We start from the raw sequence: 13322 nt of genomic DNA on the forward strand, positions 1-13322 counted from the left end.
AAAAAATTAAAGATGTACTATCAATTTAATTCACTATTCTTAATTTATATTATAAAATTTATCTAAACATAAATATATTAAAGAGGTTTTTAAAAATATATTATTTTTAATTTGAAGTAATTCGAAGTTCATCAAACAATTTTGTATGACTGATGTAGTGATGTGACAATTTTGTATGACTGATGTGATGATGATAAAGATAAAAAGAAAGGGTATTTGAAAATAATTGTTTAAAATTTTGATATATAAAAGGATAAAAATAAAATTTACTAAGCTGGGAGAGTAAATTATGGAATTTTTTTTACTAAAAAGATATTTCTCTTTTCAGCGTACTAGGAATTTCCAAAAATGAACATTATTATTCATCATTTCTTTTTATAAAATGAGCTTGCATCAAACTATGTGTTTCTAATGAAATGCCTAAACCCTAAAATGATACGAACGACCCTTAATTCACCCAAGATTTGTGAATATGATCTTCAGCTAGGGCAACAGAAAATCTAGCTCGCATGCAATCAAGCTCGATTCGAGTGGGAGTGAAACCTACTGAGGGTGCTAATGTGAGTTAGGGTTGATCTTAGTTTGTGAGCTTGAACAGGGAAGAAACACAGAAAAACTAGTAAATTATTTTATCATCCACTAAAACAACATTACTCTCAATTTTCCAGCCTCAATGAACAGGGTTTAAGGCTATGCTTTTCCTCTTATTTTTCCTTTTCTAGGAGGGATTCTAGTTTTCTGATCCACTCAAATGACATTTATTTTATCTCCCATTTAATGCTGAATTTATAGACAACATCAATGTCCAATGGAGGCGTTCAGTTGCATTTCTTGAGAGGCCTTCTCCTGCAACTTGGCATCATGTTGCTCTAGATACTCCTTGCTGTTCATCTCTGTCAATCTGAAAGAAAAAGAGTCCAGAATGTCGTTAGGGTCTGATGTTGATATCTTCAATCTCCTCTCATAATTGATTACTCTAGGGGCATGCTTTACCTACTAATGGTGCGGTCCTTCGCGAATCCTAGCTCGTTGTCGACACAGAGGTCTAGATCATCTTTCTTCAGCGACCGTGAAGATGTTCTTGGGGAGATCTTCTGCGCGTCGCTGATGGTCACAATGCTTTCAAATAGTTCAACTGGATCTGCTTCAGCTGTGCATAGTAGTCTAGCCTTGTTTTCATACATCACCTGTTGGAGAACAACTTTAAGCATGAGATTGGAGGAGTGAATTGCTCAAAATGTTCATCCAAACTTTGTCAAGGGAACAACTCAAATTGCTAAAATGTTTTGTCGACAGGAATTCAAACACAAGAACTGGTGAAAAGATCAATGAAAGTAAATGAAGAAATCTGACAACAGAAACAGAAAAGGTGAAAGCCAAAGCAATACCTACTGCAAAATATGTAGCATAGTTGAGATATTTGGCTTCTAAAACGAGTCATTTATCTAATAATATGCATTAAAATCATGAGAAAGAACAATATAATTGGCCGAAGAAGAATGAGGCCAAGAAATTTTCCTTTCACCTACTGTTATAAAAGAGAAGATCAATACAACATGAGGTTGTTAATAGGAAAAAAACCTTCTTTGAAAAATCTCTATCTAGTGTCCAGTACTACATGGTTCCCCTCTTCGAGAACTCCTTGTGCTCTTGAGGATCATCATCTTCGTGATTTGACCCAGTAGGGTTCAAATAGATTGGCCCAAGGGGCCACCAAATTCTAGGCGCCCAAACTATGTGATCTATATGATCAAATAAATCCCGATCCTCAAAGAAAAGAGGAAGTGATTTGGACAAAAAGAACAAAGTTACTTAGACAAATCTTATTTATTGATAACCTTAAACCAACCAATTGAATATCAATTAGTTCATAACCAATTATGTAATGTGAACCATGCATTAGCATAAGCAATCAAGGAGTAGCTCTTTAACTTGGATATCATAATGGCTTCACAAAGTCTAGGACATACATCAACCAGCGTGACAAAGCGGTATGCTGCTGTCCTGTTGTGGATCCCAAATTTTGGTACACCTTCCAGAGCAAGTGTATGGAAATTTTCTGCAGTGAATGAGAGGGTTAGAATGTAAAGATCAGTTATAGAACAACATGGAAACATGACTGATCGTCGAAGCAAGGCAATAAAAGGATTTCAATTTTTTCTACAAAATAAAAGAAAAACATCTTACTGAATAGACCAAAGTAGTCTGCTGCCCCTAAAGGTCTATCGCATAGGTCTTCAAATGGAAAGTATGCACATCCATTAGCGCCTAATGGGACCTTTATAGGCGAAAAATGAGAGCTAGAAACTATAAAGGATAGTACTAATTCAGAAAATTTATGTTGTAAAATGTACCTGCAATTTTCTGCCCATTACAACTTCCACGACTTGGGGCCCTGGTATCTCATTTCCAATCAAATGATGGAACTTCTGTTTGACAAGACCAGGGTACCCCTTTCCGATAAAATAGAAGCCTGTCTCAGCCTGCACGGAAGTAATTGTATTTTTATAAGTGGAAGTTGTTGAACAAAAGAAAACATGGAGTGCATATTACTGAAGAGTGTGCTAAACTTACAGAACCCAATTTCCGGTAGTCTGTTGAGGAACCAATAGCGTGATCAACACACCTTTCCTGTCACAAAATTTCCACCAAAATAAGCAGCGGGGTTCGTATACACTAATGCTAGAAAGAAACCTATAAGGTTAATATATTATGCACATCTATAGGATCAATACCTTCAATGTTTCAATAAATGGTAAAAAAAGATCCCTCTGCAAACCACCTTCATACAGGCGATCGGGAGCACGATTTGAAGTAGAGACAAGAACCTAAAGAAAGTCAGTAAAGAGACTCAGGTCAAAGGTTGTTTCTGCTTTAATCTACCAGGAAAATTTGTTCAAGAAAGATCAGAGTGCATACAGTTCCTTTGTTGAACAAATGTCGAAAAAGTCGATTTAGTATAAGAGCATCAGCCACATCAGTTACCTGTTATTGACACAATCAAGACTAATTGAGCCACAAAAGCAAGAGTGGCTAGAGAAATATGTTGCAGTAAGGATGAGCGTACCATAAATTCATCAAGACATAATAGAATCGAATCGTCTGATATCTCTCCTGCAACAACCTCTAGTGGATCTGCTACTCCTTTGTGCATCTACAGTATGTTATTTTAGGCAGAGAATATAAACCATTAAGAGGGAAATTGTTTATAAAGCTCATTTGATTAGCATTTGAACTTTATAGAGAATCAGCTCACCTGCAAGCGGCTATGTACATTTAACATAAAATCATAGAAATGAATCCGCTTTTTTCTCCAATTAGATGGCCTGCAGAAGATCAAACAAGAGTCAGAAAAGATCGATTAAAGGTGTGCATCACTAGTTGCAAAATTATGATAAGAGTGTTTTGTAATATTTTTCATCTGATAGAAATAAACTGGTGTTTACTTGCATAGGAAAAGCATCTTATAGTGACTATAATTTAGACAAGATCTTCAAAGAGGAAATCTCAAATACCCGCTAGTTGAAGGAATTTAAGAACATATTAAAAATTATTTCTTGTGTGCAAAAAATATCCAAACAAAATCCATCTGACAGTAATCCCAAATTGAATGAATTATCTCCATACGAAAAATGTCAGCTAAATTCAATGTGTTTTATGGCCAATTTGAATTATTATCAGTAAAAAAACATTATTATACTCAGAATATTCATTTTGTTAGCATAAAATTACAGTTAAGCCTTCCTGCTCTTGTCACTATCATTCAATTGACAGTTTTAACCTAATTTAGTAAAGATCCGATACCAATCACACCAATAAGCATCAGAATGTAATTCATTAAAACAACAAGGATTGAAATCTCCAGAACACTCACAGTTGATCATAAAACAAGTCCATAAGCATTGTTTTTCCCGTGCCTACCCCTCCATACATGTATAGACCTCTGACCGGCGAATAAGAAGAATTTGGAATGAAACGGGACCACAACCACCTACTCCTGCAAGAAACCCAGAACCATTAACTAATTCATAGGAGACGAGATTGGAGAAACTAACTAAAACTTCAAGAGAAACAGATTCGAAAATATGATTCAAGCACAACGTTAACAAGCTCAAGTATTACCTAGTCGATTTCCTAGATGCAGTATATCTATCCAACTGACAACTTTCTTCGTGATCAACAAGCTCACCATAGAGTCTTTGCAGTGCTAGAACTGTGTCCACCTAAAAATACACATCAAATCAGAAATTAAATTCAAAAGAAGTAAAACAGATAGAAATCAGATACCTGTGATTAGCAGATATACCTGAAAACTGTCTCCATCAACAAGTTCCCCTGAGGCAATTCGTCTTTCATACTCCAGCAAAGGGCCAGCTCCTCCGGTATCTGGAATCACTGTGATTAACACAATTAATACATGTCAAAACAGAGAATATATGTCTCTTGCACTTATAGGGATAGTCTCTTGGTTGCTCATAGCTGCATAGATGGTAGATCACACATGTAAAAGATCTGAGAGATACTATTAAACTACAAAGTATTAGCAAATTGGAGAAAATATTGTTATTTGATCTCTCTACTAGAAGTCAAGGACAAAGATCAATTAGGAGAGAAAAAGAGGAAGGAATGATAAGGCAAAAAAGAGAACCTCCAGAGTCGTATGCCGTGGTTGACATAAGCTTGGAAAGCATCATACTGTGGTCCAAACTATTCATTTCTCTGCTGCAAGAAACCCTCCTCAACTCAGCAACAGGATTACAAATAACCAACAATTTCCCATTTTTTCCAATTCCTGCGTGCAAAATCTCTCTCCGAAGAAGTCGGGATAAACCATGAACTTGCCCAAGAGCTCTACCAAACGATCTCATCATCGATGTATGACAGCTATGGAAACTATAGGTAGTTAAAAAGAAGTGCTAGAGTTAAGCGGATGAGGCTTTGACGGCGTGAAATCTTCCTTCCTGTGGCAGAAGCATGAATGATGATGCCCTTACGGAATCATGCGATTTGCAACAACAAATTTAGACACACTAGAACGAGAAGATCCCTCCTTTTGCTGTAAAGAGGAGGATACAATGAAACTTGGATGAAAAAGCAAAATGGAACATCGAACTTTATGAAAAGCCATGAAGATAACACCCAAAGAGGTAATAATAATAATAAAACAATGACAATGAGATTGCAGAAATGGGTTCAACTATCAGCACAATCACCAGAATCATATCAAAATGAAACCAAAATTCATGCCTATTTTAGATCCACATAATTTCTGACCTTTTCACCTCGAGTACCAATGATCACAATCTCAATAAACTTTAACACGGTCCGATCAAAAATATCTTAGAACCCAAAAATTTCCAAAATAAATTCACAAAAGAGGGAAAGGAAGGTCATTCTACCGCACAAATAAACATCAAAGAAAGAAAATTCATTTTAGGAAAAAAAAACTTCATTGGACATGCAAATGGTAGAAAACAACTGCGACAATTCTAAAATAAAAAAGAACGAAACGGCACCAAAAAGCCAACCGTAATCAGTTTCCAGAAGCATAATACACTAATTGCTCCGGCGACATGTTTGCCAATCAATACGAGTAAACAAACCATCGAAGCAAGCCCTAACCTTAATCCTCCAGGAAACCTGGAATCAGATAGAAAAAGTAATTCCGCAAAATGGAAGAACTCCAGGGCCTATGGAACGATAATCGAAGTGGATTGCGCCGTCGCCGTAAGCTACTCCTCTGCCTTCGCCTCCAGCTTTCCCGATCTCCGTCGCCGATAAAAAAGGAACAGAGAGAGTGAGAGAGAGACCGATTAGTTTTTATTTTCAGAATTCGATGACACGCACTGCCCATGTTGGCAACGGGGCCCACCACGAGCTGCCGTAATCTCCTGTTGGTATCGTCCCAATTACTGGCACGTTTACCCGAGTCTTACCTCCCGCGGGTCCCGCGAGATTGTTGAGCGATGGCCAATTAAGAAAAGGCCACGATTACTGTCAAGTAAGTTACGAAGCACAAAGCATCGGACTGAGGGACTCACCGTCGTACCGCGGCGGATTGACGGAGAGACTGTGGTGGGGCCGTGGCCCTGGCCAATCAGCGCGAAGAGTAAGTTTGCAGAGAGAGAAAAGAACATCCTCTGTTCCGGGATCATGTGAACTGGAGATCGCGTGCGCCGAGGCTGAGGATCGTACGCGACAGCGATCTTACGGCTGGGAGCGGCGTGGTGGAGTCGCGTCCCGCGGCGGGAGGATCCGCTGTTGCGGGTCCAACACGGCGTCCTCACCGCAGAAACTCGCACACGTGTCACGGAACACGGATCATCTACTTTAACTAAAGTGCGCAATTGGAGGTTAGCCTTTTTTCTACAAAAACACGCCTGGAAAATAAAAAATATAGAATTGAGCCTTGATAACAAATATTCAAAGCGCACCTTCTATTTTTTTATGGTAAAAAAATCTCATTTTTTTAAAATCTTAAATATACCCTTATTTTAACATAGTTAGTATTTTTAAGCTAAATACATCATGAAGATTATTATTATATATAGAATATTATAATATTTGTTTTAGTTTGGTCAAAATTATTTTAATTTAATAAAAATATTATAAAAAATAGGATAAAAATAGATATTTTATGATGGTTTTCTAAAAAGATAAGATCAACAAAGTGAATCCACCCATAGTTGGTTGTCTTTATACATCACCAAAAAAAAGTAATTTGAGGTTGAAATTTAATTAATTTCCAACCAAGTGATTGGATTATTTTTTAATTCTTTTAACTTTATTTTTTAGTCTTGGCATCATATATTATTTTAAGTGGTTTCCAATTAAATAATAATTAACATGTTAAACTCCTTGTTGATAATGTTATTATATAAAATATAATTTCATGATAGACTAAAAGTCCTCCTCCCAAAGTAATTCAAACCAAACAATAGTCGGTTCTTCGACTTTATTTTTAAGGATGAACCTTATCGTCATTCTTTTCTTTGCGGATTGAATTTAGTGTTAATTAGGTATGTTTTTAATAAATCCACTTGAGTGGCATGCGACATCAATAATTTAGTCTTTTATGAACTTTGGTTCTAAATTTTGAAATAATTTTGTTTTGGCACAAAAAATTAACAATATTTGCGTTAGCAAATTGTTTCTTTATTTGGAAACTTTTATCAGTTTACTTTTCAATTACTAATATTGTTAAATTATCAAGCAAAATTATAAATAAAACGATAAAAGTATTATATTTTAAGGACAAACTAACCGTCTTAAAACTCGGCGGTATTTAAAAACAAAAAAGCGAATTTGGAATCATAGTTTGTAAAATCATGATGCTAAATTATATGATCGTATGATACGATGATCTTGGATTGTAATAATTGCTTTTGAATTATACAAAATTGATTTTGTAATAGAATCGGAGCAAAATCCGTAAGATTGGATCGGTAGAAACTTTGAAAGACTATGACTTTTAACTTAAATTGAACTACTTAACTTATAATATATCAAATTGAAACTCATTTCTAAAATATATAATTAATTTTAAAATTTATTTTTAATAATTTAATTTTAGATAAAAAAAATATCATTTAAAATATCTTAGAAATCCAAAAGTTTTTTAATTTTTTTATTATTATTTTTTCATCTTTGCACCGTTAGTAACTTTTTGAGACTATTTAAATATTTATTTATTTATTTTTAGTTAATTTTTATCAAATATATTTTGTTGTTTCTTTTACCCAAATTGATAAGTTTTTTAAGGTCTATTGTTTGATATTTGTAGAATCAACGGATTTTTAGAAGATTATTTCTATTTGTGTTTGAATAATATGATTCAATAGTTTCAGTTGCTAGCTTTATTAACCTTTAAAATTTATCATCTTATAAGGCAAGTAAATTTTTTTGAAGTTAAATGTGATTATTATTATTATTATTGATGAACATTTTATATTATTTTATTATGGTAGTAGGAAAATATAAATATTATTAGGTGTTAATAATGGTAGTTAAAATTGGATCAAAAATTCTACCATACAATCCTAACCCATCAAATTCTGATCCCAAATTAATTCTGTATAGGATCATGATTCTATAAATTATACTTCGGATATAAGGGTACCTCACCTATTATTTAGCCATGTACAATTATCCAACTGTCCTACGATAATATTCAGTACTATTCGCATTATTATCTCCCACCTAAATCCTAAATTGGTTGGAGGTATACTGTAATAACTATAATTTCATATTTATTATAACGTATACTTAACCTATTCAAAAATAATCATGTTATAATAGTTATAGTTTTATAACTGCTACAACGTGAATTCAATCAAACTGTAATTATTACAATATGAATTTATCTCTGTTCATCTATCATTCACATTGTGTCTGCTATAAAATCATAAATATTACAACATGAATTCCATTTTACTCATCTAACAATCAGATTATAATAGTTATAAAATCATAATTTTTATAATATGTATAATAGTTATGATTTTATAGTGATTATGATTCAAAATTTAAACGAGTGATTTAAATGAGATAAAATAATAAAATAATTTTTATTGAAGGATAATTGAGTAATTGTACATTGGTTAGAAAATTAAAATCGATCCTTTTAATTTTGTATTTTTTTAAAAAAATAAATATTAATTTTTTATTCTGTAGAATTTTGGACCCGTTCGAGAACACAAGCGCGTCGCTGGACGCTTATTTTGGTCAAATTTGGACGTTAACGCTTACTTAAATATTTATATAAAAACATTACATAATTATAAAAATCATGTGATGAGGAAATATAAGGATATTCGGTCCTCAAAATAATACTTAAATTTTACTTTATTTTTTAGAGTTTTTTTTTTTTTTTTTTTTTTTGAGTAATCTTTGGAGGGTGACGGACGACCTAACGTTTTAAATAATAATTGAACCCTCATATGTAATGTCTCATCCTTATCTTAAAAAGTCCATCCCACTCGTAGGGATTATTTTTTGTTTTCTTCTTTTTTGTGAGAAATTCAGCATCCAGCTCTCGCGATTTCTTTTCATTTCAGAATTACGTAACTTATGGTAATATTCTTAAAATTCAGACGCAAATATAAAAAAAGAGAAAAAAAATTCAGTCAAATAAAAAGTAATAAAATAATTTAATATTAACTAAGACTTGAAAATACATGAAACTTTTGAATCAATTGGTCTCGCCAATGGTTGAACAAGAACATAACTTCGATAAAGAGATACTGATGCGAATGTTTGCATATTCTGTTTGATAGTGAAAACATTCAAGCATATTTAGACTAATCCGAGTCAGATGAGTCGACCGTTTCTGCCTGGCGAATACTTCTCTTAGTTTTGCTGGACTTCGAGGGATGAGAAGGCCCTTCGCCGTCCAAGACAATAACTTGGGACTTGGCTAATCTCTCCTCCAGCTCTTCTGTGCTGAAGCCATCAGTGCCTCCGAGATCATCGAAGCCTACCTGCAATGCACGAACACGTGAAAACTCGCACAATCGAGTGATCATCCGGTCACCAGATGATGAAATTTTTGCACCACTAACCACATAATCCTCGACTTTGGCATTCTTTACGAGAGCGAGGGTTGGTAATACCACAATTCTGAGCTTCTCGGTTAGGAACGGGCTTTTCTCGGCATGAACTTTGATAAAGCGTGACTCTATGTGTTGCTTTGCGAGAATACTCAGGTGCTTGTCCATTACCTGCAAGAATCATATCGAAATAGGTGATTTCCAAAATCAAAAGAACCACTAGTTTGAACAGATTTCCTCCAATATCGGTCCATCTTCCCCTTAAACACATATTAAGCGATCCAGACAAAAGATTGGATCTAAGACTCTTTCAAAATTTGGTTGTGTTAAACCAAGGTAGTATTTCTTTAAATACAACGATATAATTTGCATACCCACAAAATATTGCTTTGGAGGGAAAAGATAAAAAAATTGACTAGCCATTAAAAACTACAAAAACAGCCAATTGTGTAAAATTGGATAAAATAATGTTTTTTTTTTGTAAAAAAACTTTAGATGACATGAAGCAGGACAACAAACTGTTTCTTAAAAATTAAATACAAGATAGCATGATGTGATCAAATAAGTCGATGGTCACATTATGTAGGTTAATGAGGGTAATTGGAGAAAAGAAGCTGATGGAAATAGATCCATAAGTGAATACTCCAGGAAAAACAAACAATAAAAGTTGCAACGTAGCTAAAAAGCTTGTCGAGTCAAAATTTGAGGATAGAAGTAATTCGAGTCAGATAACCGAACAAGCCAGTGAATTCATGAAACAGTGTGCTATGTTCAGATGTCTAGGTAGCTAAAATTAACACATAAAGGAACTCAGAAGTACATAATTTTTGTGAAACTTTCAAAGATCATGTGGTAAGAATTAAGAAAATAAATCAGTAGTTCAAGACACAAATCAATAATATAACAACCTAACTCAACTTAAATCACAATTAGTCAAGACAAAATTCAAAAGTGACACAAAATGGTTTAAATATATAAATGGATGACATGCTTACTAATTAAGTTATTTCATAAAAAAAAACTATTAATGTCATATAACTCAACTTATGACACAATTAACACAGCATAACACAAATTGTCACTCTTATATTCCTACACAGTGATTACGAGTATCGTGAGTGTGCTTACATTAAAGTACAGCCCATTTTTCAGGCAGGTTTTTCTTTTCTTTTTTTTTTCCTTTTATATGGACTTTGCTCTTCCCATCTTTTTGGACAGTCCTGAAGCAAGAGTACCTATATTCCAATTACCTATCTGTAATATATATCTCAAGTAAGCTTAGTCAGTTCATGTGTTAGATTTAAGTTGAAAAACCAGTCGTATCCAGTTTGCCCATACACACGATGTGTTAAGAGCATAAATGCATCAGTTGACCTTTTCCCTATCAACTTGATCTACTGGTATTGATGGTAGATTGTTCATTTTAACAACAGGAATAAACAAAATGCAGTTTAGGATGACTCTCCAGCTTAAAAAACCTAGTCACATATTTAACCTGGCCATAGACTCGTGCAATCTGCTCCTCACGAAACTAGCAAGGCCACTTGAATAATACTTACTTTATCATCATATTCATATTAATAGCTAAGAAATCAGGATATATTCAGTGGTGATCTAGTTTAACTACTCCATCAAAAAAGCAAAGATTTGCAGCCCTCAGGTTATACAGATGAACATTTTAGACTCGTTCATAATTCCATTAGGCTCAGTGGAACACATGCTCCAGTTTCATAGGAATGCATTTGCAAGAAAGTTTGAAATCATCAAACTAGGAAAAGAGCATAGAGATGTGGAGATCTAAAAATAAATCATTTTAACCAGCAAAATCATCATTATGCTTATTCATTGCAATCAATTAATTTTCTTCAAATGGTACGTTGTGCTAGCGACCATGTCTCCCTGTAGCTCCCAAATTGTAATTTTGCGACGGAAAGGAAGGAGAATATACCTTGCAAGGCCAGTTATCGCGGTAGAAATGGCAGACGACGCGGTCACTAGCCTTGACGGCAGCGAAGAAGTCCTTCTCGGAGATCTCAGAATACTCGCCATGGCCGAGGGAGACCCACTGGCTGCGCTTCTCGGCCATCTTCTTCATCTGCTGCAGCCTGCGCTCCCGCAGCGCTTCGATGTCGTCGAGGTCCAGCCGATCCAGCGCCGCGATCTCCTCATCGATCTTGTCCTCGACGGCCTTGGCCACCGTCAGCAATTGCTGCTCGATGATCTGCAATCGCCCACAACCCTAAAAAAAAACTCACGCGCGGAGAAAGACAGAGATCTGGCGCCGGAGTGACCCGCTCACCTGCTTCCCTAGCGTTTCATTCATGACGCAACGCGAATCTGAACCCTAATTCTTCCGGATCGGCTTCGATCGGAACGAATGAGCGAATCCTGTTTTTTCACATTCCACAGATTAAATAATTGAAGCATCTCAATTTCTTAAATTTGTTTTTAGATTCTTATTTCGAGTAAAAAAACATATGCTCAAAACTAGTTAAGCAAAAAGGAAAAGAAAATTATTTAATTAAAAAAAAAAATTGAAAAGTACACCTTTTTTACTGCTAGTTAAGGAGTGCGTTTAGAGTCCATTTCCGTATTATCTTACTATCCTACTTTATTACGAATATAGAATCTACCTCTTTTGCGAATTAATTTTAATAAAATTTAAAATAAAATTAGATTAATATTTTTTACATTAAAAATAATTTTAAAATTTATTAATAATTTCTACGGACACTCATTTCGAGAAAAAATTCTTACAAATACATCATACTTGGGATTCAAACCGCAAGTCTGGGTGACAACCTGGATGTCCTATCGTGATACCATAGTCTCGGAGATATTTTTTATTAATTAATCAATTATGGCAACACCTCATATTTTTTATTAATTAATCAAGAATATAGAGTTCGAGGCTCCATAGAATTTTTCTCATTAATCAATTAGAAATCTAGAGTTCTTTTTAGTCTCACATCTTAAAATTGACAACACTAAAGCTTTTATAAATACTCTGGGCGGACAATGTTAAAAAGTATATTTTTCTTAATTTTTTTACTAATATCAAGTATGATATTAAATTAAATTTTTATAAGGAAAAGTCTATTGCAATAGCTTGTTATTATAATTCTCGAGTGTCACCTTAGCATTGTACTATTGCATAGGTCTTAATTTTTTATGAAGGGGAGTATATTACCCGCACACGTTTATGTATTATATTACATACATAACTAACAGAGCCACGTATAGCCTTGGTGGGGCAGTTGTCCTACCTTAATTTTTTTGTAAGTACCCCTAGAGATATATAAAATTATAAAAATATTAGTCTTGCCCCACTAAAAAAAATAAAGGCAATACTCAAAAATTAAAATTATTTTCTATAGGTCAATTCTTCTTCTTTCATATCTCTCCCTGCATTGCCCCACCTAGTATAAGGGATATGGCTCACACAATGTGTGTGCATGATCGCTAGTTTTTCATTATTAATCTCTCATTTAAATTGGATCCGTTATGATAGTTACGAAATAGAGTTGTCATAAAATTATAGCAACTACAAAATTCTTCTCATTATTACTCTATCTCTCATCTCAATCGGACATGTTTAGCAATTACAAAACTGAGTTGTCGCATAGTGATAATGGCTATAAAACCTTAGGGTTTTGTAGTTGATACAACACGGTATTTTTTTAATACTAAAAATCTTCGGAGCCTCTAAAAAAAATTTAAACGAAGTTTTTTTAGCTTGAAACATTGTCGTTATTGTAATTAGTTGTAGATCCT

General features: G+C 34.2%; 2 protein-coding genes across 3 annotated transcripts; both read right to left on the bottom strand.

Annotated features, from left to right (window-relative positions):
• Nucleotides 1-604: 604 nt before the first annotated feature.
• LOC122042713 (AFG1-like ATPase) lies at nucleotides 605-5801 on the bottom strand. Of its 2 annotated transcripts, none has more exons than XM_042602996.1 (15): nucleotides 5623-5801; nucleotides 4649-4961; nucleotides 4307-4395; nucleotides 4123-4223; nucleotides 3875-3997; nucleotides 3257-3326; nucleotides 3068-3154; nucleotides 2920-2985; nucleotides 2736-2828; nucleotides 2575-2631; nucleotides 2355-2483; nucleotides 2188-2278; nucleotides 1971-2059; nucleotides 994-1187; nucleotides 605-901 (listed from the first exon to the last, which is right to left on the bottom strand). In XM_042602996.1, the coding sequence occupies exons 2-15, from the start codon at nucleotides 4869-4871 to the stop codon at nucleotides 799-801; spliced, it is 1515 nt and encodes a 504-aa protein (XP_042458930.1). In that variant the 5' UTR covers nucleotides 4872-4961; nucleotides 5623-5801; the 3' UTR covers nucleotides 605-798. The 2 variants fall into 2 exon arrangements, with proteins under 2 accessions (XP_042458930.1, XP_042458929.1); XM_042602995.1 differs by having other exon boundaries at nucleotides 4649-5056.
• Nucleotides 5802-9130: 3329 nt separating this feature from the next.
• On the bottom strand, nucleotides 9131-12003 carry LOC122042714 (thioredoxin domain-containing protein 9 homolog). Its single transcript, XM_042602997.1, has 4 exons — nucleotides 11848-12003; nucleotides 11497-11769; nucleotides 9561-9719; nucleotides 9131-9479 (listed from the first exon to the last, which is right to left on the bottom strand). Exons 1-4 carry the CDS (start codon nucleotides 11869-11871, stop codon nucleotides 9300-9302), a joined length of 636 nt encoding a protein of 211 aa, XP_042458931.1. The 5' UTR covers nucleotides 11872-12003; the 3' UTR covers nucleotides 9131-9299.
• Between the last annotated feature and the right edge of the window lie 1319 nt (nucleotides 12004-13322).

The sequence above is a fragment of the Zingiber officinale genome, chromosome 2A (assembly GCF_018446385.1).
Source record: "Zingiber officinale cultivar Zhangliang chromosome 2A, Zo_v1.1, whole genome shotgun sequence".
Lineage (NCBI taxonomy): Eukaryota > Viridiplantae > Streptophyta > Magnoliopsida > Zingiberales > Zingiberaceae > Zingiber > Zingiber officinale.

Coding starts and splice junctions, on each gene's coding strand:
- LOC122042713 (XM_042602996.1), bottom strand. CDS start 4,871: ATGATGAGATCGTTTGGTAGAGCTCTTGGGCAAGTTCATGGTTTATCC. Junction 3,998..4,122: donor GCATCTAGGAAATCGACTAG/GTAATACTTGAG, acceptor GGTTTCTTGCAG/GAGTAGGTGGTTGTGGTCCC. Junction 3,155..3,256: donor ATGTACATAGCCGCTTGCAG/GTGAGCTGATTC, acceptor AACATACTGTAG/ATGCACAAAGGAGTAGCAGA.
- LOC122042714 (XM_042602997.1), bottom strand. CDS start 11,871: ATGAATGAAACGCTAGGGAAGCAG. Junction 11,770..11,847: donor ATGAAACGCTAGGGAAGCAG/GTGAGCGGGTCA, acceptor GGGCGATTGCAG/ATCATCGAGCAGCAATTGCT. Junction 9,720..11,496: donor GCGATAACTGGCCTTGCAAG/GTATATTCTCCT, acceptor TGATTCTTGCAG/GTAATGGACAAGCACCTGAG.